A 23,863-nucleotide genomic window follows, 5' to 3' on the forward strand; every position below is an offset into this window, starting at 1 on the left:
CTTTCTCTTTGTTTTAGGTTTTGCTAACAAAAAATATGTAAATCTGAGTCAGATGAAAGATTTAAGCGATTTTGTGATAAATTGTGGTTCCTTGTGATATGGATTTTGTGTCACTAAACCACTAAACATGCAATAACAATGTTTCAGTGCAGTCCTAATAGGAATATATATTTTTTTAGGATGCAATGATGGAATTTGACAACTAAAGTAGCGTAGACCTAGCGTAGTTACCTATATCAACAAGTTCTTTATTAACTAATAGAAAAACAGCTTTCACCACTTTATTTACTTCACACTAAGAAAATGTATGGCTAAGAGGGTTTGTAACTAGTGTGTAAGAACGAGTCACTTATGAAGATATGCATCGAGCCACAGTTCTCCAGAGTTTTTCAGAGACCTATAAATAGATCAAAGAGACATTTTTATTCACTACATAAAGTGACATAAACACAGTGTGCGGTGATGGCAATCTTACCTGTACACGTCAGCCATAGCAGTGCCCATTGGTTTTTCTTGATAGGCGATCCCATGTTTCTCACAAAGTGCTTTGACCAGTGGTGCCACCTGGTGGTAGTTGTGGCGTGGCATTGTGGGAAACAGGCTGAAGAACGAAAAGGCATTAAAAGTACAGAAAGAAAAAGTATCTTAGAGAAGATTAAAAGCTAAGTGTGTTCACCCAGTTGTCACGTATAATAGCGGTGTGTGCGCACAGAGGAGCTGCTTGTTTTTTATGTTTGGTGTGTGTTACCATAGATATAAGCTCTTGTGATTTGGGTAGGTGCATTTGCATGAATTTATTGATTCATCCAAACGACAAACTGCCTGAGCAAGTGGTGACTTACTGATGTTCGATCTGAAAGTTGAGGTGTCCGGTGAACCAGTCGTTGAAGGCAGACTGCTCCACGTTGCAGGTGGCATTGAGCTGAAGACACAGGCAGCAAAGATGTGTGAAAAGGGATGACTAAGTCTGATGTAGTGTCACAATGGGGTGCCAAATGCCAATGGAACAATCTGACTGTTTTGCTCTGAACAACGCATCCTCACCTTGACCACTGTGGGGACAAGAGTCTCTCAACCAAAAGCAACTTTGACTGTCAAGAGCGTGTTCAGCCATGACCACTCCCTCACTTTCCCTACCCTTAATCCCTTTTTCTAACCCGAACTAAAACTAAACTGAATAGAGCTGATTGAAAATGACCCACGGGGATTGTTGTCCAATGAGAATGGCATACCACAGATTAAAATACATTCAATTTTTTTTTAAATAGTCTCTTAAAAGGCTCCAATATAGTAAAAAAAAACACATAATTTTTACCGTAAATTTCCCCTGATCGGCCTGACAATATGTTCTTATAGCCAGGCCTGTGTATCATTTCATACCTGACAGTTTTGGCTACAACTGTGGCCTTCTTCAGAGGCGTCACGTGACATTGTCGTGTGTGTCAGGTCAGCTTATTTCAACAGTTCTTGGCTGCAGATTTCACTGTCAGAGCCAAGAACTGTTTGAATTAGCCGATAGCTGGACTAGCTATAAGAACATATTGACACCATTACTAGAGGACGTAATGAACCTACTAGGACCTCTGATCAGCATTTATGATGATCAACAATGCTATTTTTGTGAGGCGATGCTTCCCTTTGGGCCACCATGGAGAGGCTTGGCACCATCTTTTGACTGAAGACAAAAACGGCCTGCTACTGAGTAAAGTTGCCTACCCCTGGTCCACAGAAACTTGCTTCATAAGACTATTTATTAATTTATAACCAATCTCCTTGTTGTGAGGTTTACCTGCATGCTTAACCAGTCCTGGTGCTTCTCATGGTCTATTTTCATGGGCAAGTGGCTCATCTGACTCACCCACACAAACCAATGACTTTCCAAAAACCTACAAGCACAGTGAACAATTCCTTAAAAATAAAAAGAGGAAGAGAGACGGTGAAAAAGAGAGATAGAGCTTACTAACCTGACAAAAATGACGAGGGCAAAAGTGCCCAACACACCGCACAATGGCACATAGCACATAAAGTACCGCAAGTGGAACGACAATACCCACGCCATGTCCTTGAAATAACAAGGAGATTGATTTCACACATCATAATAACTGAGAATGCAGTGTAGCGCCTGTTGTCATCTTACCTCCCAGTTTCCGTGTGTGATGGAGGCGTGCATGGACTGGATGTGGAACAGGACTGGGATGGTCAGAGGTGGCCCGACTGCAAGAGAAAGCTGCTTTTAGATTCGAGAAAATGCTCTTTTAAACTGAAAAGATAAATAACAACTAAATTGTGTCGATGGAATAAGTAAATCGCAAACGCTGCAATTATTTGGATATTACAATGTCTTCTGCAAACTCCAAAATATCATGTGTCCGAGTCTTTTGACACCTCTACATGCATTCTCCAACAGTATCATTCTTGCCTTAGAAATTCATAAATCAGTGCCTCTCAAAAACAAAACAAAAAATCATACCAAGAAAGAAGTACTTATGCTGGTAATTATAGGGCAGGAACTTGATCTTCTTGATACCATACTGCGACAGACAAGGGAGAGATGTAAACAAACATTAAACTTCAGCATCATGGTCATCATATTACATGGATCTTACTCACCTCCACTGGTTGAACGTTGCCTACAACCAGGAGCTTCACCATCTTTATGTCAGGATCTTTGCTGAAGACATTTGGTTTAGCATGATGTTGAAAATGTCGATGGTTCCACCACTGAGCAGAAACACCCTGGGAAAAAACATGGCAAAATTTGAGAAAGGTTGGGAAAATTGTTTTCTGCGATCCATCCTTCATTGCTGCTGTAGCAAACTTTCAGGAGCAGGGTTGGGTTGAGGGGGAAAATCGGGGCGCACAAAGGAAACCAATCCAGACACGGGGAGAACATAAACTCTCTACACATAAGCTATCAGGAGTTAAAATGAAAGAAGATACTATAGGATATAATGAAAAATACATTGTAACACCTCTCGCATTACCTTGATATGACCCATGATAAACCTTTGTGTGATGTGATTCCAGCTGGTCTTCTTGAAAACAGATGAATGTCCGAAGTCGTGCTGAAGCCATGAAGCCTGTGCCTGCAGAGACGTAGTGTTAAGTAGCACAGACGACACAAAGCTCAGAGGAGACCTCACTGACCTGAGCAATGGTGAGGAGCATGATGCACAGCAGTGTGGGCCCCCAGCCTGCCCCCCAGAGCCACAGCAGCAGCCAGGCACCACCCTCCAGCAGCAAGATTTGAGCCAGGTGTAGGCCAAAGAACCAGGGGCGGGCCACAAACATGCCCTCTTTTCGCAGATGTGTCACAAGCTCCCGGAAGTCTGCCACCACCGCAGTCTGTCAGACATATAGATCAGGTAGAACTGCTGAAAATCAATGCTTTTGGTAACAGGTGAGTGACACCTCAGGTTCATGAATAAGACAGAGCTGCACAGCACTACCTCACCGCTCACTCTGTCACTGTCATTGAACACTGTGGGTCTGTTTTATGGACACTCACATTTTTGTTGCTGTCCTGACTGGGCTCGTGCGTCGCCAGTTCTCCAACCAGCAGGGGCTTCAGGAACTTCTGCACAAACTTCTGATCTGGATGAAACGCTGTGAACGGTTCCTGCAGCCGAAAAATGACAGTGATATCCTCATGCTTTTATAGTGCAGATGGAAATGAGTTCCCCTTACCGTGGCGTCCTCTCCAGCGTAGTGCTTGATGAGGCGGAACCCCCCGGGGTGTCTCTGGGCCCAGTTGGTGACATCATACACTTTTCGGTCTATGACCAGCCACTGGTCATTCTTGTGGCTGTGCTTCTGCACCTCCTCCCAGGTGTAGACATGGGCAGGGGTCTGCTCTGCTCCTTTGCCCATCTCCTCTTCTGCACAGTTTATGAAGGATAGTCCATAAGAATAGATGCTCAGCTCAGCCCAGCCCTTGAAAGCCAGTGTGTTTCTGCGCCCCAGTGTCTGACCTGTTACTCTCTGCTTTAGACAGACAGTAACCTGAGGAGTGCCACAAGACAACAGCTGGCTCACAAATATTTAATGACCAACTGCAAGTAGAGAATTCAACGTTCAATCTTTACAAAAGGGTTTGGCCAATGCGAGCTCTACAGTAGGAAACATAAAACACAGTTTTCAGTAGCCATGTTTGATGCGCACAAGCAGTGCAGAGCAGACGCGTGAGTGAAGACACGCGCGGCTATAATAGCATAATGGATCTCAGGTGGCGAAATACTTACAAAGGTCCGTCTTCACGCTCCTGCCCGCGCACCAGCACCACTTCATATCCATCTTATCACATCAACATCCCCCGCGTTGGTCTCTTCTTCCCTAATTTGCCTACTGAATCACACGGGGACGCTGAAACGATCATTCGAGTTTTTGGACCAATCGGGACAGAGTATCCACTGACCCTCTGGCAGATCTGCAATTGGCCCAAAATAAAGTCTGTCTCGGTGCGTGAGTGAGTTCATTCCGACACTGACAAATCCAAACTCTTATCATGCCAATCTGTTGGACCGCTGCCTCATCATCAAAATGTAGGCTGCAGCGAACAGGCTATTCTCTCACCTCAGAATACGCACATGCTGTTCTGAAACTGGAGGCTAAGGGTGAAGACTGTGTTTTTAGTGAATATTGAATCTGTTATCCAGTTAATAAGCCCATTTATTTGTTCAGTTATTTTCAATGGATGATGCCTCGACGTTTAGAAGATTTTCCTCGACATCTGCACCTCTGTTGATTTTGTTCTCCGTTGCCTTTCCTTCTCGCACGAATTTCTACATCCTCCCACAACATACAGCGCACAGGTGTTGAAGATTGCTCAGTCACCAAGAAATCTCAACCAAACGCCTGTGCAACATTTCAAACAATTAAAAGAGTAAAACACAAGCAACAGCCCAAACATGTGTGTTTGCTGGGAGCAGCTCACCTCTCCTGTAAAATGTGACTTTACTGTGAGCAAGGGCGTCTCCAGCTCGTTCACATGGGATATAATATAAGATTAGATAAGATCATAAGATATTGACCGTTATATCCACATCCATTCTTTGCCACTGATAAAATAAGATTTTCTGTGTCTTGCTGGTTATTAGCAGCATGTTTTGTATCACAGTATAAACATGTTACGGTGTGCCCTAAGAAACAAGGGAAAATGTAGATTTAGCTTGTTGATCAAAAGGTGAACATAAGCCTATGCAAAACCCCCACTGAAAAATATTCTAGTAAAAACAAATCAACAAAATAACCCTATACAATTGTATTTCACAAACTAGGAGTTTTCTTCAATGCAAGAAAATTAAACCGGGCTCATTTTATTTTTTAGAATTTGTTATATGGTGGAATCAAACATTTAGGCTATTCCTTTGCTTAAAATGATTTTGTTTACATGAAAACATTAAATGAAATAAACATAGGCTACACATTTCCTCCTAATAATTATGTCAATAACCTACAGAAAAAACTATCATATTTATATCTTTCATATATATATATATCTTAATACAAAAGTTGGTGAATATTGATCCAGTAAAAAGAATATTAAATTGTTAGTACTTCGTAATCATGCAACGTAAACTATTAGATTGTCTAGCACTAAAATAATCTATAAGTATACATGTCCATTTAATAAAGGACTTTTAACTAAGTCAGAGTGCCTCAGATCATTTTTCTCCTCTGCTCATCAAGTTTCATACCTGATCTCTGAAGAGCACCTGCACCTACTTTTTTGGACCTACTGATGCACTCACTTTTTTCTGTTTTTCATAATAAGTAAATTGCACATCACATCAGCTCTCAAGTCTTATTTAGTCTATCCCAGGGGTCTCCAACTTTCCATTCTTACCCTGTGAGGTATTTGTACAAAACAAACGTGTCAGAGACACTTGTGTAACTATGCGATTTAGGGGATTATTATTCTTCAGTTTTCTTGAGCTTCCTCTTAATCTCTTTGCATGAATGTCTCCAGATTGTGTTCAAAATATTCAGAAGAAAAAGAGAATGCATCTGAAATGTGACTCATCAAGCGTATATCGAATACAGAAAGTCTCTGGTGAGCTACTTGGGAAGGGCTGGAGAGCTACTGGTAGCTCCTGAGCTACTTGTTGGAGATCTCTGATCAATCCATTTGGTCTCGGATAAGAATTCCAGAAAAAGCCTTACCTGTTGCGTTGCCACCTGTGAGGACAATGTCTCTCTCTCCAGCTCGTGTCTCCTATTTTTGGTTTTACATTGTGTTAAAGTAGTCTAATGAACTTGTTTTGCATTGCAAAGAGACTCACGCACCTTTGTGGACTCAATCTAAACCGGATACACATGGTTTCCATGCTGACGTCTGCAGCACTGAGCTTTATATCCAGGGCCTTCGAATTCTCATTATGAAATTTTCTCAGTTAAGTCAACATGTATGAGCCGCATCTTTGAACATATTGAATCAAGAGAAAAACAGAAGCGAGATGACACTGAGAAAGAGAAATAACAAAACTATGCAGCTGTTGCCCTTGATCTCTGTTGGCCCCTGGGCTCCTCCCGCACCTTGGCCCCTTGGCAGCCGTGTAAGTTATATCAGTTATATCAGTTTTCTGCTCTTCTGCCTCCATATGCTCCATGTTCTACCAGGTTCAGTTGCACTACATCCACAGTGTCCCTCCACGAGTCGTCACATCCTCTCAGCATCCGCCCTGTCTGTGGCCATCACCCTTCGTGTCATTCCAGGGTCATTTCAATCTGAGCACAGAATTTGCAAATCAGCAATTTTGCACCCCACATCGGCCTGTCAGAGAGAATAGTCCTCATGCAACATGTGGCCTGTCTCATTGGGCTGACACACGCTCTGACATCTGACCCCTGCAGCAGCTTCATTCTTCTGTTTTACCCCGGATCATTGTCACATGAACCTGCTAATGTGTGTGTATTTAAATATTTACCACAACAGACAAACTGTATGTGATTTAGAGGAATCTTGCAAACATGTACCTCAAAAATATCACATTTATATGTATCTAGACTAGAGATCTGAAAGTTCCCATGATCCTCAAGCTTTATAGAAATAGGCATACAATTGAGACTTTTATTTATATATCTTATTTGCCTTATGTGCCTCACATTATGAAGGCACAGCAACTATGTTCACTTGAGCTATGGGCAGTGCGGTTTAGCTTGTGTGTATCTGTTTTTATTTAATAATATAATATGGACAAGCATGTACAGTACATTTGCTACGTAGCACATAATATAAAAGACCAATTTGCAATATTGGCATTTAAAAATGTGCAAAAATACATTACATCAATTGATATTTATTTTACATTATCCCAAAGGTAGTACATTTCTCTGCAGTTTACATATGACTGCAAACTTGATCCCTTTAATTCAATTTTTTTTTAAAGAAAAAAATACATCTGGGTCGCTCCTCGTCTGATAGAACCCACTGCTCTTTGCTCATTGTTGTACTACTGTATGAGCTGTCTGTGGACATCCGGAGCTTGACTGAGTAAGCATTTATACACTAATTAAGATTATTACATTATGAAAATGGAACCTCTGCAATAATTCACAATGTGTTCTGATAGATATTGTTGTCAAGTATTTTAACTTCATTTGCTCTATTGTAAATCATTCTTGGCCTGATTGTTATTGCATGTGATCAGAACATCATACAGTAAGTGAGATGAGAATAATTGCATGGAAAAATATGCTGTGTGAAATTATAAACAGTCCCTTGTGATTCAATTCATCAATTTGGGTTCTTGCAATCTTTTTAAAAGACAATCAAATGACAAATGGAAGTCTAAGATTAGACCCAAGTATCAACTTATTTCACTTTGGCAATTTCTTGACTATTTGTTGTCAGATGCAGGGGGATGTGATGTGGGATGTGATGTGGGATGGGATAAAAAAACAAACTAACATTCAGAACAAGTTCTGAAATTTAAAACCACACTGACAGTGTTTAAATGGTGCTGCAGCAGAGCAGTGATGGTTATTTTCCCTAACCCTATGTGTAGTAGCTTTAATTTTAGATACCAAACGTTTTTTTCCCACCTTTTTCCTCTTCCTGTTTGGTGTGAGAATGGTGTTATAGTAACTCCTTACCAATCTGTGAGAGAAGCCTTGGTTAACCATCTCTCTCTCTCTTTCTCTCTCTGTCCATGACCATGTCATATGAGTGACTCCCGCTCCGGTTACAGAGCGAGGGAGCCAGCGGAACAACACACGCAACCAACTACAGGAGCACCACAGACTCTCCGCATCTCCAGGGCAGAAAACAAAAACTTCGAAAACAAACTTCTTCAACTCATCACAACTGGATTTGCCAATATTTTTCTTTCTCTCTGCTGCAATAACTTAAGGTGAGACTTGACTGCATGGATCAACAAGCAACAGGAAGCATGTTTTATATCGAAAATCACTTTTTTGATGATTGATCAGTATATTGTCAAGAATTGAGAAGAAACCTGATCAAAATTAATCTGCAACTGATTGAACTCAACTCCCAGCCAAACTACTACTACAACTACTACTACAACTATTATTATTACTACTACTACTACTATTACTACTATTACTACTACTATCACTACTACTACTCCACCCGTCAATAAACATTCTGATGAAACGACAAAAAGCCCATTGATAGCCCAAGCATGGCAGCCGTGGTGTTCATTGGGCCTGACCGAGGAGCCCTTTTTGGATTTGGGTCACCTCGAACCAGAAGTGAGAAGATGGCAGAGGGTTAACGCTTTGTAAAAATGGGCAGCTCCTCTGGAAAAGAGGAAGTTGCTGAGGTTGAGGAGGAGAAGGAACTGGGAGACGAAGTTCCAGAGAAGCAAAAAGAGGAGGAGGTGGTAGTGGAAGAAGAACTTCCTATAGGGGTGGAGGATCTTTTCGACAGTGGAGACCCCGTCCTGGACATCAGTTACAAAAAGTTCAAGCGTTTGCCCTCTCGTGTCCCGGGACTCTTGCACTTGGAGAAGCTTTACCTATGCGGGAACCGTCTCAGAAACTTACCGGACAGCATCACACAGCTGCAAGGACTCCGCACCCTTGCCCTGGACTTCAACAAGATGGAAGATGTTCCCCTGGCCGTGTGCGAGCTCCGGAACCTCACTAGGCTTTACCTTGGCAGCAACCGGCTAATGACCCTGCCGGAAGAGATAAAGAATTTGCAAAACCTGCGCTGCCTTTGGGTGGAGAGCAACTACTTCCAGAGATTCCCCCGGGAGCTCTACGATCTCCCCCATCTCAAGTCTCTCCAAATCGGGGACAACCGGCTGAAGACGCTGCCTCCTGACATCACGAGGATGCAGGCTCTGAGAGGGCTTTGGCTCTACGGAAATCGCTTTGAAACCTTCCCCAAAATCTTGCTGAAAATGGAAGGTTTGGAAATTCTCGACATGGACCGCAACAAGATCACAGTGTTCCCCAGTCTGAGGCGCCTGCCTGCCCTGCACTTGTTCTCCTATGACCACAACCCAGTGGAGTCCCCTCCTCGCGTGGGGGAAGAGGTGCTGGTGGTCGGGGAGGGAGCGGCCGAATTTCTGGAGATACGTGAGGCCAGGATTGAGCGGCGCAGGAAGGCCGCAGAGGAGGCGGCAGAGGCGGAGGCAGAGGCGGAGGCAGAGGAGTTTGCACAAGCTGGAGAAGAGCCGGTCATCCATGGCATCTTGAAGAACAGCAATGCAAACAAATCGAACAGTGAGGCGGCGGAGGACATCGACGGGGAAGTTCTGGAGAAGGAGGAGGAAATGGACATGGAGGATGGGGGGCCCTTAGTGGACTATGAAGAGGACCTGCCATATGAGACGCAGGAGATGTTCGGTGAAGGAGACCTGCTGGAGTTTGAAGGAGAAGAACTGGAATACGACATGGTGCAGATGGACTATGAATATGAGGAGGGACCAGAACTGGAGGACATTGGAAGGCAGGAGCAAAGGGCATGATGCTCTTCCGCAATGCTGCTCCATGGAAAACTCTGCATCTAGAACAAATGTTGTGTTTGTCAAATTCTTTAGATTTTCTGGTTCAAATAGAAATGTTAATGTTATTTTTGGGGTTTATTTGAATTGATACTTTAATCAACATATCAGCAATAATACTCCTTCACTGGTAGCTCAGCACTGATTTGACTTTTACAATGTTCTTTATATTATGTTTTGTGTAATGATAATGTAATGATGTGAAAAGCAAATGAATATGATGTATTTAAGTTGTCAAAATGCATGTGTATGTGTGACTGGAGCTCTGAAATTGCATTGTCCTCGGAATGAACCACCAAAATAATGTTAAGGTGGAACCTGGTGTGTTGTTTTTGTTGTGTGTCTATTTTGGCTGTCTGTGTTGCTTTGGAGATTCAACTAATGCGGCTTTCCAGCAGTAATTTTAGGACCTTTGGAATAATCCACCTATTAGAATAAGATAGACACATTAAAATGCCCCTCCCTTCACCTTCTTTGAAACTGCAAGAAAATCTGAAATCACATAATTATCAAAATACTAAATCTCCCTGAAACTGTGATAATTGTACTGTATTGAGGTTACTGGTCCTTTATTAAACACTTAAAGATGTAGGCCCGGTGTCTGCTTCAGTGGCAAGCTGTAATTTGTGTAAGGAATTTAGATGTACTAAATATTTATAACATTCTAAACATAACTGTGCAGAGCGTCTATGCCAACGTTGTGGAGGCAAACAAGCAGGGCTTACTGGAGAATGAAAAGCTGGGATGCAACACCTTAAATGGCAAATCATTTAAAAGAAGTTTCATGGAAAGCTGTAAAGTTGTCTGCTCAGAACACTCATCCTTCATGTGCTGCTGGTGCGTAAACCAATACAGTCCTGCTGCACAGGCCCTTGTTCTCACGTCTCATTGAGCAGCTAAAATATTTATCCCACAATGAAATATTGATAATGTGGCTGTGTCTGTGGCCCAATCGTTAGAAACTGATACCAGATCACCGTGAAATAACTTTTGTCTGGATCAAATAATTTTCCAATATGGTTACAGATTCACTGTCACATCAGAAAAATAGAATATAATACCCTTTTCTCTATGGGCTGCTTCTATCTGCACCACCATCTTTATTGTTGTTACTGTTAATATTGACTGATGTCGTCGATTCGACATTTTGTGGAGATTATGCTTACTATATTTACCCAAAAACTGTAAAAGCACAATTTAAAAATAAGTTAGAAAATAAATAAATTAAACAAAATTTACAAAAGGGGGAGGAGAATCAACTTCTAAAAGGAATCTTATAGTTACGCTGGTATCGGTACTGGTCTGAGACTAGGTGACTGAAAGAAGAGCCTTCATCGGCCAGGGCAGACCTCCTCCTAAGGCTTAGGGGGTTGCTCTTGCTGGTGCCTCCTCCTTCAATCTGCCTCCTCCACTATGTGGGGTGGGCGATTGGGGAGGGGAGAGGCTCTCCCCCTCTGTTGCCCTCCCCCTCTCCAATGGGTGGGCACTGAGGGGAAAATTGGTTCATTCTCCGATCACACTGGAACAGGGGAGAAGTAATAATAACGATAATAATAATAACAATAACAATAACACAAACCTTCCAAATAAAATACAATACAAATAGGGGAAAAGAGAAATATGTGTATCAGCATTATTAAAAGATAAAAAAAATAAAATAAAAAAAAGGAAAATAGAATATAAGGCCTAATCTTCAGAATTCAGAATTACAACAACAGTCCGTCTGATTCAGAAAAATTCAGAGTCAGACATAATCAAATAACCTCTATGCAAAACTACACAAAACTACAAGCAACAATCTCTGTATCAGCATCACTTTATCAACCACCTGCACTAGGACTGTAAACTTTGCACTGCTGACATTTTAGAGTCTGCTTTAATTCATTTATTTATTTTAAATTCATTGCTAAATTCTGAGTGTTTCCTAACCGAGCTGATGTAACAAGTGTATTTCTCCATTGTGAGATCAATAAAGGCTTTTTCTTATCAGTATTTAAAAAAAAACGCTGCACATTTTGTGCACTGTTGACAATTTTGGCTGTTATTTTTTTGTAGTAGGCTTTGGTAGGAGTAACTTTATGATGTAAAAATCTACAAATATTGAAACTGAATATTCATACCTTTACAGTAGCTCAACAAGAACTCAACACTAGGCCTAGATATTAAGATGCTCTTCTGAATCAATCAGATCAACACACATCGGATGACAGAAGTTTTTTTTAATCTTATTTATATAACCAATTAAATATGCACTGTCTCTATTTAAAAGAATAAATAAAGAAAAAAATACAAAAAAATGGCCAGTTTGATTAAAAAATTAAAACATAAAAAAATAGTAAAGCGAGAAATCTACAAACCTGTCAGAGAGCGCCAGCACCGCGGACTCGTCCTACGTGCTTACGTCACTGCAAAACCAGGAAGTGCTAGTCAGTACGTGGCCTTTACAGCTGGCTCTTCGAGATTGGACTAAAGCCTTATTGCAAAATGGTAACACTTGCATTTGTTTTAATTTCAAACGTGCTGTCGCAGTCTTAACTATTTTGCATTGTAGTATATTCAATACGAGCGTAAGACAGCTCATTTTGGCAGCACATTCTCGCGTAAACTGGGCTGAATGATGTTGATCTGGGCTAATCGCGTTAGCATCTATATTGAAGTCTAGACTATTTGAGATGCTTTTACCCTGTCCGCGTATCAAAATCATAATCTATTATGAAATATGCAAAGAATTAAAAACACGTAATGTAAAGTGGTCGCATTTGTATACCGCTTTCCACTTCAACTGGACGCTCTTTCACTTCACCAGTCATTCATTCACAAATATACGCCGACACGTACGAGTTAAGTGTCTTGCACGAGGACGCTGTATACAGGATTTGAACCGCCAACCCTCTGGTTATATTCTGACCCCCTCTACCACTTGAGCTACTGTCGTCCTTGTGGAGCTCTCATGCATCTTTCAGTTCATCTTAAGGCAAATTATAGATATTCACACAGAAGGCGGTTAAAGATCAGTCCTTGTTCAGGCTTATCGATGAGTTAAATTCATAATTGGTTTTAAATCTGATTTTGTTTTTGCTGTGATTGCAGGAACTGGAGGCCATGACTCGGTACACCAGCCCGGTGAACCCGGCTGTGTTCCCACACCTCACCATCGTCCTGCTGGCCATCGGCATGTTCTTCACCGCCTGGTTCTTCGTGTATCCTTTTGAACTACCAGCAGTGTTGTGAAGTCAGGGCTTTCACAATAGTCCCAAACAAATCTAATGCTATATTTGCACAGGGCATTTCGGGGTTCGTATATAGATCACAACAAACGACCAGACTCCACTACTGCATCCTTATTTGGTGATATAAATCCCATTAGATCTAATATTCTGTGCAGATTTTCAGACAGTTTACTTGGTAAGGCATCAGTTTATCTCAAAACCAAAGAATTGATTGACTAGTTATGCACACACCAGGATCTCCTGCTTTAATATTGAAGAAATAAGTTTATTTGGCTACACTTACCTGAGAATTTCCCTAACAAAATACATTTAGTATATGTTAATATTTAAGCTAGAGGTTTTTGCACATGATGTCGCAACTGTGACAACAAATCTCTACGTTGCTGACTTTGAAATGCAGCAGGTAAATCTTTTATTATTGATTTGGAGACTTTGTGGATTAGTTGATAATAAATTAGCCTTGTATAATAGTATAGTAATATTGTTTGGATTGCAGTGGATATCATATTCATGTGCGTTACGGTATTTTGATAGTTTGTCTAAAATGAAGCAAGACAATGTATTGGACTTACTAATTATACTTTGTGCTTCTTGGATTATCATAAGCAAAACTATAAATTGTACTAAACATTACTGGACATAGGTTGCCACCATCATCTCATCATCTGTGGAAGACGCTAATAGTTATAGAAAATGTAATGTAATGGACTTTGATAGCAGAATACTTGGACCTCCATCCATTAATGTAGCATAATGTAAAATCTGAAACATCGATAAACTTTGTTCCTAAACTCTTGCTCAGTTATGAAGTGACATCCACGAAGTATACCAGGGACGTGTACAAGGAGCTGCTCATCTCACTCGTGGCCTCTCTCTTCATGGGCTTTGGAGTGTTGTTTCTGCTGCTCTGGGTTGGCATCTATGTATGAAGGTAAAACCTGCAGATGAATCAGTGGTTCACAACCTTCTGTCTCTTGATAATGTAACTGACGCTTTTAATAATTTAAAGTGACAAAACATTTGACATCAGATTGAATCATGTTCATTTGAGTAGATTAGTTGCTTTTTTTTTACCTTTATTTGAACTTACATTTTTGGACCCCCAGTTTAGTGATCTGCGACCTCCCTTTAGGAATCCCAGGTTGCGAACCACTTCTCTACTGTACTGCACAGTGTATTAATTAAATGTATACTCCACGACAGAACTGATTTCTATGTTTTTTTTTTCTTCAGCTTTAGTCTGCATGATGGAAACATTCCAATGGCAAGGATAACATCACACGTGTGGATACGAGAAAGAATTGATGAACTGCATTCAAATTGTTTCGGGATCACAAGGACTTTTTTTTTTTTCCTAAGGAAATAAACTTTTGTACTAATGTGTGGTGTTTATGGCCTCTAATATGTTTAAGGAAAACATGGTAAATAGAGATGTCCTGGGCCCATGTTCAGTTTATTTAGATAAGAGACCAGAATAAAGTAAGATATTATATTACCTTAATAATTAGCAATAAGGTGCCATTGAAAATAATTATTTGTCATCTCTTATTATTATGCGGTATTGCTGTTTTAGCTATTGCCGAGAACCGGAACCAGCTTTACTGTGTTCTCTGGAAGGATATAACTGAGTACTGCTAATATTGTGAATTCCAAACAGTTTATTTTTAGCCCTCCTAGAGGGACCTTAACACCACAATCCTCCATTAATCTTTGTGTTACAAATAGAGCAGACTGGCTCACCTTGTCTACAGGTCAACTCTTACTCACGGCAAAGACAGATTACAACAGGATTATCCAGGCATTATTTATTGATAAAAAACAGTAAGGTCACAAAGTGTCACGATAGAAAAATAAAAATGTGAACAACACGCTGGAACCTAATAAGGCAGATAAAACACTTTTCCTAAATTTGTACCAAAACACATAAAATTGGTATGAAAACTATACTTTTGGTCTAAATATGTACAAAGCCAGGTTGGGCAGTACAGTGAAAAAATATTTAAGTACCTTCTTTTTTTAAGACTATGAGGCCACATTGGATCAGGCTGGATATTGTCAATGACCAGTTGCATTCGGACCTTGCTGAGTGACCCACCCCGCTCCATATTGCTATGGTACAGAGTCTCTGTATTATATCCTTGGCCATGGGTTTGCATTGTCCACATTGTAAGTAGAATATATTCAAGTTCATTGACCATGCATCCAAATCTCTTTAATCATTCTCTGGCTTTAGAGAAGGCCTCACGCAGCCACAAAGAGTCCTCATAGAGCCGGGGGTCCCCCATGAACTCTGATGTGCGCTTGTACAAGTAGTAATAGACCACAGCCACTGTGGACATACATATAAAAATGATTAAAAATCAGTTAATTATAACGTGCCAAAGGTGACAAAAACATTGGCAGCACCTGCTCTCTGGAACACAAAAAGAGCCTGAAGACCATCTGTCCAAATAAACCGGTCTGAATACATCCATCTTAGATTCTAAGGCAACATAAACACGTTAAGTCAAATGTGAGAAGACATGTAAGCCACAAAAGTAAACTTCCAGGCAGACATACCAGGATCCAGCAGTGGAGACAGATGCTGAGGGTCAGATACAGAGAAGAAAACACAATGAGCGCTCTGAAGCGCTGAATGAGCAGAGACACTAGTCCGACTTGGAACACATACGTGTTGAACATCATCAGCAGAATGATAATCATGTTGAAAAGGATGGCAATGTCCTGAATTCTGCAAACATTTCACATTGAAATTATTGTTATCATGGCACCAACAATGCAAATCCTTAACATATCTTTCCTTTATAGAAAGCATCTGAACTGTACTTCAATAAACAACAATTGGCACACAAAGAACCTTAAGAATGAAGCAAAACTTACATGAACAGCACGAGCTGAATGACTGGAGCCCTTCTCAGAAGTTCACTGAAGGAGTTGACAAACATGTCATAAGCCAACAGAATGAGCTGGATCAGCAGCACCAGCGTGTAGTTTCCAGTCTGCAGCATCATCACCAAAAAGGGTCTCTACAAGTTAGTTAAAAACATCCACCTCTTCCAAAGTCCGTCTACCACAACACACTGGATATATCCAAGCTTTTGGCATTTTTGAATTAATGCCACCTTCACGGTAGTATGTGTGGAAAAGCGGTGATTTTAAATCACTTGTGTTGTAATCCCAAATGTGGCAAAATCCATCTCCGGGACAAGACAAGTGACCGACTGAAAAAGAGAGAAACACAACAGATAACATTAAGCCAGGGATTGTCATTGTGCCAGTCACTGCCAATATACTACGTAATTAATTGACGTAACGTTAGTAAATTATAAAAGATCACAGTTTGGATTACCTACATAATCTGCCGCCGCAGACACAACATAATCCATACTTTCTGGTAGGCTATATAGTTAAATTCTGATCAATCGTTTCAGAAACGGTGATATTATTCAGGATTTTAGCTAGCTTGGTTGGTTCCAGACTAGTTTAAGTTTTGTGCACTTTTACAACAACATAGCGTAAACCGTTACACATACATTATGTAAATTAGTTAATCAGCAAAAAGTCACCTTATATCTGAATATGGTGGTAGGATGTCTGAAAATAAAAACCCAAAGCAATGCCGCTCAATCAAGGCGCGAGTTTACCGCGAGCAAAGCGTTGAGCAAAGCCTTTTCTGCAGCCGCGATGTATTTCCGTCGGTTCCATGGCAACACTACCCTATACCGTAATCACGAGTGTAGACGTTCAGGAAAAGGGAGAGATTGTGTACGCGCGGTTATTTTCTTTGAACTACATTAAGCATTACGGTAAAAGTGGGTGAGCAGCGAGGATCTGTGCATAAAGCGCGCGCGTGCTGCCCGCTGCTGCCTCCGTGTGGCTGGGCGCGGAACAGGACAGAAGCGTCAGCGGCACTGGACACCTGTGACTGTGCTGCGGACTGCGAGGTAAGAGCTTCGGCACGACCATGTTCATGTCGTGTTCATACATTTTACACTCATTGATTTGTATTTACTGTTGGTGTTATATTTGTGTTAGTAATAGCTATTTTTAAAAGTTAGGCTGTTTTTGTCTGTCTATGTGTGTGACAAACTTTTTCATTCTGTCATTGCTTCACTATCTTTGTACAATGCCAAAAAGCTGGATGTGTTACTTTGTTACACATTTAATTCCAAGATTACCCAATGTTACTACGCCCTTTCTTGTCCTTTTAACTTTATCTGGCTTGTATTGTTTACAGCAATAACCAGACCACTTTCTCTTCTCACCTTCGCTGTTCGTCTGAGGCGTGTAGTTTTTTTGACCTTTGCTATGGCCAATCACAAGCTTTTTAGATATAAATAAAATCACTCTGTTTCTTATCTCATGGGCTGTAAAAAGTGTGGTAAGCCACAATGAGCTGTCAACTATTAGGACAGTTTGAGCATAGGATAATTCAACAAAACAGCATTCACATAAAGGATTATTTTATTGGGATTTTTGTTTGGCCTGTGTGAGAAAATGATTTGTTTTAAAAGATTTGTACTAAAATTTGTTTACAATTGTGGTGTTGTTTTGCATGCAAACTACTGCAAATGCTCTATTTGCATCTCCTCTGCCCAGCTCTCAGGTGTCTGCAGCTAGGAGCACCTCACATGATTCCATCCTGTTCCCTGTTCTTTGCACATCCTGGTAAACACTCATCGTCGTAATCCATTGCTTACACACACTGTCTTGTTTTGTAACAGGAGTAGACTCGTGCCTCTAGCTATGTTTTCTGTAAGATAAAGAACATGGTGATGGCTCTGTGTATTAAACGGGTGAAGGGTGGATTCCCCTGGGCACTTTACTGCTGTGACGGAATAGCAGCAGATGTAGATAATATGTGCACTCACAGCCCGCGGTTTGGTTAGCACTCCATGTTTGACAAGGGAGTAACTCACACAACACTCCAGTCAAAAAAAACTTTAGCACTCAAAGGCAGGATCCAGTGACGGACATACTTTTTACTAAATAAACAATCACTTTCCTACAGAGGCACTGCGTGTTTACAAAAGAAATAATTGTCCATGCTGGAATAATGGTGTAAACTATGGTTCTTCTCTTTGTACTGATTTATCATATTTGAGGAGATAACCCAATGCAGTATTTTCCCACAGATATCTGTTGAGAGACTTTGTTGAGCCATTTATTACCTATAATAAATGTTTTACTGAGTCACAAATCAGAAAGAAGACATTTATTAGCCCAGGATGGTCATTCTATTAGTTTAATGTGATCATTAAAAGAATGTATCCCTGCCTGGCTGTACCAGTCGATTTTAATAGTGATTTTAGAATATATGGGAAAACATTTAGACTATGGTGGATCTTAATAATGGCAAGTACTTAATAAGGATAACAATGTCCCTGTTGCTTCATGTTTATGGCTTGATTTGAGTGAGGCACTGTATATAAATGTTATGGCTGTACCCTTTTTCTTTGTTTTGTGGTAAATCATCATTAGATTTAGCTAAAATGTGCTGTGTTTGTCATTGAGCCACTCTGTCCAGTTAGAGAACATCATAGACATCAGATATTACAGATACAGTATAACATAAATGGCCTACATTGAACTGAATTTGTATTTTTCATTGTAACTGGGTGGTGCAGAGACAGTATATTGGCAGCCTCATTGCAGCTCTGGCAGACATGATTTTTCTCTTATAGTGAAATGTCCCGTTGGCTGGAGCATGGGGAGGTGCTGGTGGGCCAGGGCAGTGCTGAACCAGTCCCAGCCAGCCCCAGACTGAGGGCCCCTCCGCTGAACAGTCCCCGGTCTGGATGGGCCTCCCGCAGGCCGCAGATGCCCCTGAGCCCACAGGAGGAGCTCATGGGCAAAGCCAAGGAGCTGTTTGAGCTGTGTGACAAGGAAGGAAAAGGCTTCATCACCAAACGGGACATGCAGGTCAGGCATAGACAACTTTATACCTCTGTTCACTTAAGGTAGACTCCCATGTTTACCCCAAATCTCTATTACAATTCTCCATCTACACCAGGATAATTTGATAGACTGTATTTAAGTGTAATGTACACATTGTTAAAGTGTTATACATTGGCAATAGCCAACATGCATTAGTATAAAAAGAATTGTCCTGGATCCATCATTAAATCTCTCGGTAAATACTTTATACAAACACCTGGCTGTTGAAGTCTTTCTTTGTATTTTTGTGTGATCTTTCGTATGTAATATTATGTCTCTGTGCAGAGGCTTGAAGGAGAGGTCCCTCTCTCACCTGAGCAGCTGGAGACAGTGTTTGAAAGCCTGGACCGCGAGGGCAATGGTTTCCTCACCCCACTGGAGTTCAACACTGGCCTGGGTGAGTGGGCCGGGCTCGTGTGGCGTTATTAGACATTTATTTAACCAGGAATGTCCCTATTCTCATGAGGAGAAGGCCGTGTGCTTCACAGGAGAGCTAATGACGCTGCAGCAGACTGTGGAGGACGGTGAGCCGGAGCTGGAGGACAGTGCTCAGCACATGGACAGCTCCCATGATCCCGCAGCCTTAAGATTTGCAAACATGCTCCTGGAGCTGGGTGCTGACAAACTGTTCAAAAGGTACCTCCACTTTAGTTCAAGTCAGTGAATCAGTGCCCACTATAACTTTTGCCTTCATTCTCAATCAAACACTTGAGCTTATTTTCGAATGAGTTAAAGCAGTACTAAGTAACTCATGCCCCTAGAGGTGCAGTGCCACTGCAGGTGTCGTAGCATGTGACTGTTTTTTACTCATTAATTGTCGATGAGAGTAAATACTACGCTGACAGAAAAGACAAAGGGAGAGAGGGATGTTGTACATCCAGTTACACAAAGGAGATAATTTTTTTCACTCAAACTTGGCTGTAAATACTGTTTAAGTGGTGCTAGCCCAAAGTTAGCTTTGCCCGTTAGCCTGTTAGCTTCTTCTTCGTGATTCCATTAGTGTGTATTGGTGACGCCTACCCAGTGGCAGCGAAGTTGCAAATGTGGTTTTCTGGCCAGAGACACCAGGGGGAGATGAAAGACCCCCCATTATCCCATCAACACTTGTATTACCCCCAAAGGGACGATGGAAAGGATTTATTAAGGTAAACGAGTTACTTAGTACTGCTTTAAGCTGTGTGTGTTGTGTGGTTGTAGTCATGCCGAGCTTTGCAGTCTGTGGTGTGAGCTGGAGAGGGACAGCCCGGCTCTGCTGGCTTTGCTGCAGGAGGTCCTGGCTCAGGCCTTGTCCCACCTGCAGGACTCCATCAGGGAGCGGGACAGTCTGGAACAGGCTCTGCGCAGGTATTATATATTATGTCTCCAGATGTGCACAGTACTAAAGAAGATTGTTTATGTTGTTTTAGACGAGAAGCTGAACATGACCAGATTGTTCGTTCCATTTACGAGGAAATGGAAAACCAAGTGAGAGAAGAGAGAGAGAAACATGTGGCAGAGGTATACGTCTTACAGTCAACATCACCCTTTTATTATGTACAAACTGAATCCTGTATTAATATTCACAATAAAATCTAAGGATAGTATTAAACAAAGGCAGAAAGACCAACAACTTGAGGAACAGTTGAAGATTCGTGAGCAGGAACTGGAGCTTACCTTTAGCAAACAGAAAGAGGTGTGTTTTGTTTTGGAAGCTTATATCTATGTGGTACAGGATTATTGTAACAGAAATGTTTGAACACAGATGGAGAGCCGACTGGGGCAGCTGAACAGTGAGCTGCTCAAAGTGAAGGAGCAGAACCAGCAGCTGCATAGGGTCAATGTGGAGCTCCAGGAGCAGATGGAGAGCAGTCAGCAGCAGCTGCAAACAGCACTGAGACAACTCAGCAGCTTACAGGACAGGGCTGACCAGGAGACACAGGTCAAACAGAGGTACAACAACTGCACTGAGCCAAGGACCTCAGAGTAAATGCACTTTACACACATCTTTCATGAGGAGCAGAATGGGGCAGTTCACCTGAGAGTGGTTCACTCCAGACCCTACTGCAGAGGTGTCCCTTGTGTCCTAAACCCCCCTCCGAGTAAGGATCGGTTCCCTGTAGGTAGTGGAAACACCCCCAAAACTGCTCTGTCCTAACATGCACCGCTCCAGTAGAAGTGAGGCTTACAGTGTGATAAGGTGCCCAACCCCGTTCCTGTGCTCTTCTGACTCTGTTGTTGTGTTTTTCAATCAGAACAGTTTTACAGTCCTAATGGTTATCAAGGATAGTACATTTAATGTGTGACACTGTATGTATTCCAAAAGGTACCCCCATTCTGTAAGGAAAGGCAAGGCATGTTTATTTATACTGTACATTTCGTACACAAGGCACTCAATGCACCTGTATTTTCTTTTTTGTGTTTTTTAGAAATGTTCTGAAGGTGTCGAGGAACATGCAGAAGGAGAAGGACAGTCTGACGAGACAGCTGGAGCTCCTCAGGTAAAGCCACTGCTGTAAAGCGCTGGATACATGCTGTAAAAGCGGAGTTTTAATGTTGTAACTTGCTCTGTGTGTTAGGGACATGAACAAGCGGCTGAGGGATGAGAAGGACGCGCGAATGGAGGCTCAGAGGAGGGTTAGTCACAAACACCCTGTACTCGCACCTGTCCCTTTAACTCGGGACCTCTACCCGCCTTAAGAGAATCCTCAAAGTGGACACTGTTGCCCCACGTTTGTGCTTGTCTGTACAAGTGTGGTTATTGATTTATCAGAAGGACGCTCATGTCAGCATGTTTTTGTTTTCAACAAAGGGTCAGTGGAAAAACAACAACGCAGTATTATCTCTATTTATGACAGTTTTATAGAAGTAGCCTCAGACTGTTCATTACCTTATATATTTATGGTAAGCTTTTTTTGGAAGCTGACCTAGTTTTTTCTTTATATATATATTTAGTTGTAGATTGTAATTTTCTGGAACTCCTGTGGAGGGTCAGGTTCTGAATGCTGTGTGTTTCACAGCTGTGCATCTAGAGACTCATGGGCACTACATATTTTACAAAACAGTTTGCCTTTTACAAACATATTCCTCTTGTTTTTCTGTCTGGATTTTCAATTTTGTTTGTTTTATAAGATTTGAAAACCTTGATGGCTATGTTTTGTCTGCATGTCAGCCAATGTTTATGTTATTACTGTGACTGTCAGGATCAAAACAGTTTAGATTTGGGCAGATTTGTTCTAAAAAGCTGTTGAACCTTGAGTTATAAAACATGTCGTATCTGTTAGTAAAATATGCTATTAAATGATTGCATTTTCAAATAAATATTTTTCTTATTGTGTGCGCACTGACATTGATTTTAAACACTCATAAACAGTAATTTTCCATTTAAAAAATCCTGATGGCCCTATTATTTCCTCTGCCTTACTGCACGAACAATAGCCAACAAATGAAAGTAAGATTCTGCAGAAGAAAGGCTCGGTCATAGGCGACTACCTTCTGCCTGAAATGAAGAAAAGGTTTGTTTCAATCATTCAGCATCGTTATTTATGCAGAAGATTCATCAGAAATAAACTCTTTCCTATGCTTCTCAGGCTGAGCCTGGAGCTGGACCGGTGCAAAGCGGCCAAAGTGACAAACACAGTGAAGAGATCAGTCCACAGCACAACACAGGTAGCTGCACAGAGAACTTCCAACAACTGTGGGACTGATTCGCACAGTTGTATAATTCAAGATAAGTTTGCTATATATAAGTTGTACAAACAAGATAAGTTTAAATCTGGTCACTATTTGAGTAAATTGGTGTCCTATATATTAGTGGTCACCAATTGCATTTGTCCGAGAGATTTTTCTCAAGACACTATGAGACCAGCAGCTCTCGTGAAATTAAACAACATGAATTATGTTTTATTAAACAACATTAAACAACATGAATTATGTTTTATGAAAACATTTTCTGCCGGCCCATAATCTTAATTTTTATGAATATAACAATTTTTGAGTATAAACATCATAATGTATGACCAAAGACAGTATTTCATAGTAATGCAGACTGAGCTAGACCTGCTTGGGCCTGTCAAAGGGTCTGATGGGAGCTCTATTGGTGATCACCGTCCTTTATTATGCCTTTTTCTGTCTTATCTAAACCAAAAGATTTCATGCTATTCAACATACACTTGTAACATGTAATTTTGGGGAACTAATACTGTGATAGCACAGAGAGCGGTCGCCCAACAATGCAGCAATATCTTGATAGGACTCATGTTGAAACAGCAAATAAGCATCTGGACCGTTAGCAACATGATACAAACAGAAAGAAGGAAAAAGAATATAAAAACGTTATTGTCTACCACGCAGTGATGGCAGAAATGTGCCTTTGGCCTGCTCACACATTCAGGTACATTTGCCCAGAAAATATAATAAAATACATAATAAGTCCATTATAAATTCAGTTCATTGCAGACACAGCAGCAGCAAATTCACTTCATCAAAAGAAAAAAGAAAATGGAACAGACTGAGCGACCTTAGGGGTTACAAAAGGAAGTCTGTATCTCTGTCTGTATCTATGCTGTGATGGAAGGAGCTCGAAGTGATGGGACAGTGGATGGCAATCCTCATCTGTGATCTTATGAGAGACACGATGCACTGCTTTAGTTGCTCAGGCAAATTTGTTTGTTGTTGGCCAGTGATTTTACTGATTTTACTGAACTCTTCCAAGTTGAGCTTTGTTTTTGACAGTTAGATGAC

The 23,863-nt window shown here is 41.2% G+C and overlaps 5 protein-coding genes across 5 annotated transcripts; 3 read left to right on the plus strand and 2 right to left on the minus strand.

The window, feature by feature from the left end:
- Positions 1–34: 34 nt before the first annotated feature.
- On the minus strand, positions 35–3,870 carry fads2 (fatty acid desaturase 2; the record flags this gene model as incomplete). Its single annotated transcript, XM_079568119.1, has 12 exons — positions 35–397; positions 476–601; positions 843–922; positions 1,790–1,886; positions 1,965–2,062; positions 2,138–2,214; positions 2,471–2,531; positions 2,611–2,736; positions 2,985–3,086; positions 3,148–3,345; positions 3,509–3,619; positions 3,688–3,870. 12 exons carry the CDS (start codon positions 3,868–3,870, stop codon positions 346–348), a joined length of 1,311 nt encoding a protein of 436 aa, XP_079424245.1. The 3' UTR covers positions 35–345.
- A 4,880-nt stretch (positions 3,871–8,750) lies between these two features.
- On the plus strand, positions 8,751–9,941 carry lrrc10b (leucine rich repeat containing 10B; the record flags this gene model as incomplete). Its single annotated transcript, XM_079568147.1, has 1 exon — positions 8,751–9,941. The coding sequence occupies one exon, from the start codon at positions 8,751–8,753 to the stop codon at positions 9,939–9,941; it is 1,191 nt and encodes a 396-aa protein (XP_079424273.1).
- Positions 9,942–12,354: 2,413 nt separating this feature from the next.
- On the plus strand, positions 12,355–14,589 carry tmem258 (transmembrane protein 258). Its single transcript, XM_079567960.1, has 4 exons — positions 12,355–12,464; positions 13,068–13,177; positions 14,010–14,138; positions 14,441–14,589. The coding sequence occupies exons 1-3, from the start codon at positions 12,462–12,464 to the stop codon at positions 14,134–14,136; spliced, it is 240 nt and encodes a 79-aa protein (XP_079424086.1). The 5' UTR covers positions 12,355–12,461; the 3' UTR covers positions 14,137–14,138; positions 14,441–14,589.
- A 528-nt stretch (positions 14,590–15,117) lies between these two features.
- On the minus strand, positions 15,118–16,906 carry tmem138 (transmembrane protein 138). Its single transcript, XM_079567336.1, has 5 exons — positions 16,774–16,906; positions 16,088–16,428; positions 15,767–15,938; positions 15,614–15,689; positions 15,118–15,536 (listed from the first exon to the last, which is right to left on the minus strand). Exons 2-5 carry the CDS (start codon positions 16,216–16,218, stop codon positions 15,424–15,426), a joined length of 492 nt encoding a protein of 163 aa, XP_079423462.1. The 5' UTR covers positions 16,219–16,428; positions 16,774–16,906; the 3' UTR covers positions 15,118–15,423.
- Positions 16,907–18,895: 1,989 nt separating this feature from the next.
- Positions 18,896–21,935, plus strand: cracr2b (calcium release activated channel regulator 2B; the record flags this gene model as incomplete). The annotated part of the gene is made up of 9 exons (XM_079567529.1): positions 18,896–19,129; positions 19,430–19,541; positions 19,633–19,780; positions 20,342–20,488; positions 20,551–20,641; positions 20,721–20,816; positions 20,886–21,073; positions 21,550–21,621; positions 21,700–21,935. The coding sequence occupies 9 exons, from the start codon at positions 18,896–18,898 to the stop codon at positions 21,818–21,820; spliced, it is 1,209 nt and encodes a 402-aa protein (XP_079423655.1). The 3' UTR covers positions 21,821–21,935.
- Positions 21,936–23,863: the final 1,928 nt, after the last annotated feature.

The sequence above is a fragment of the Gobius niger genome (assembly GCF_951799975.1).
Source record: "Gobius niger genome assembly, chromosome: 12".
Taxonomy (NCBI): Eukaryota; Metazoa; Chordata; class Actinopteri; order Gobiiformes; family Gobiidae; genus Gobius; species Gobius niger.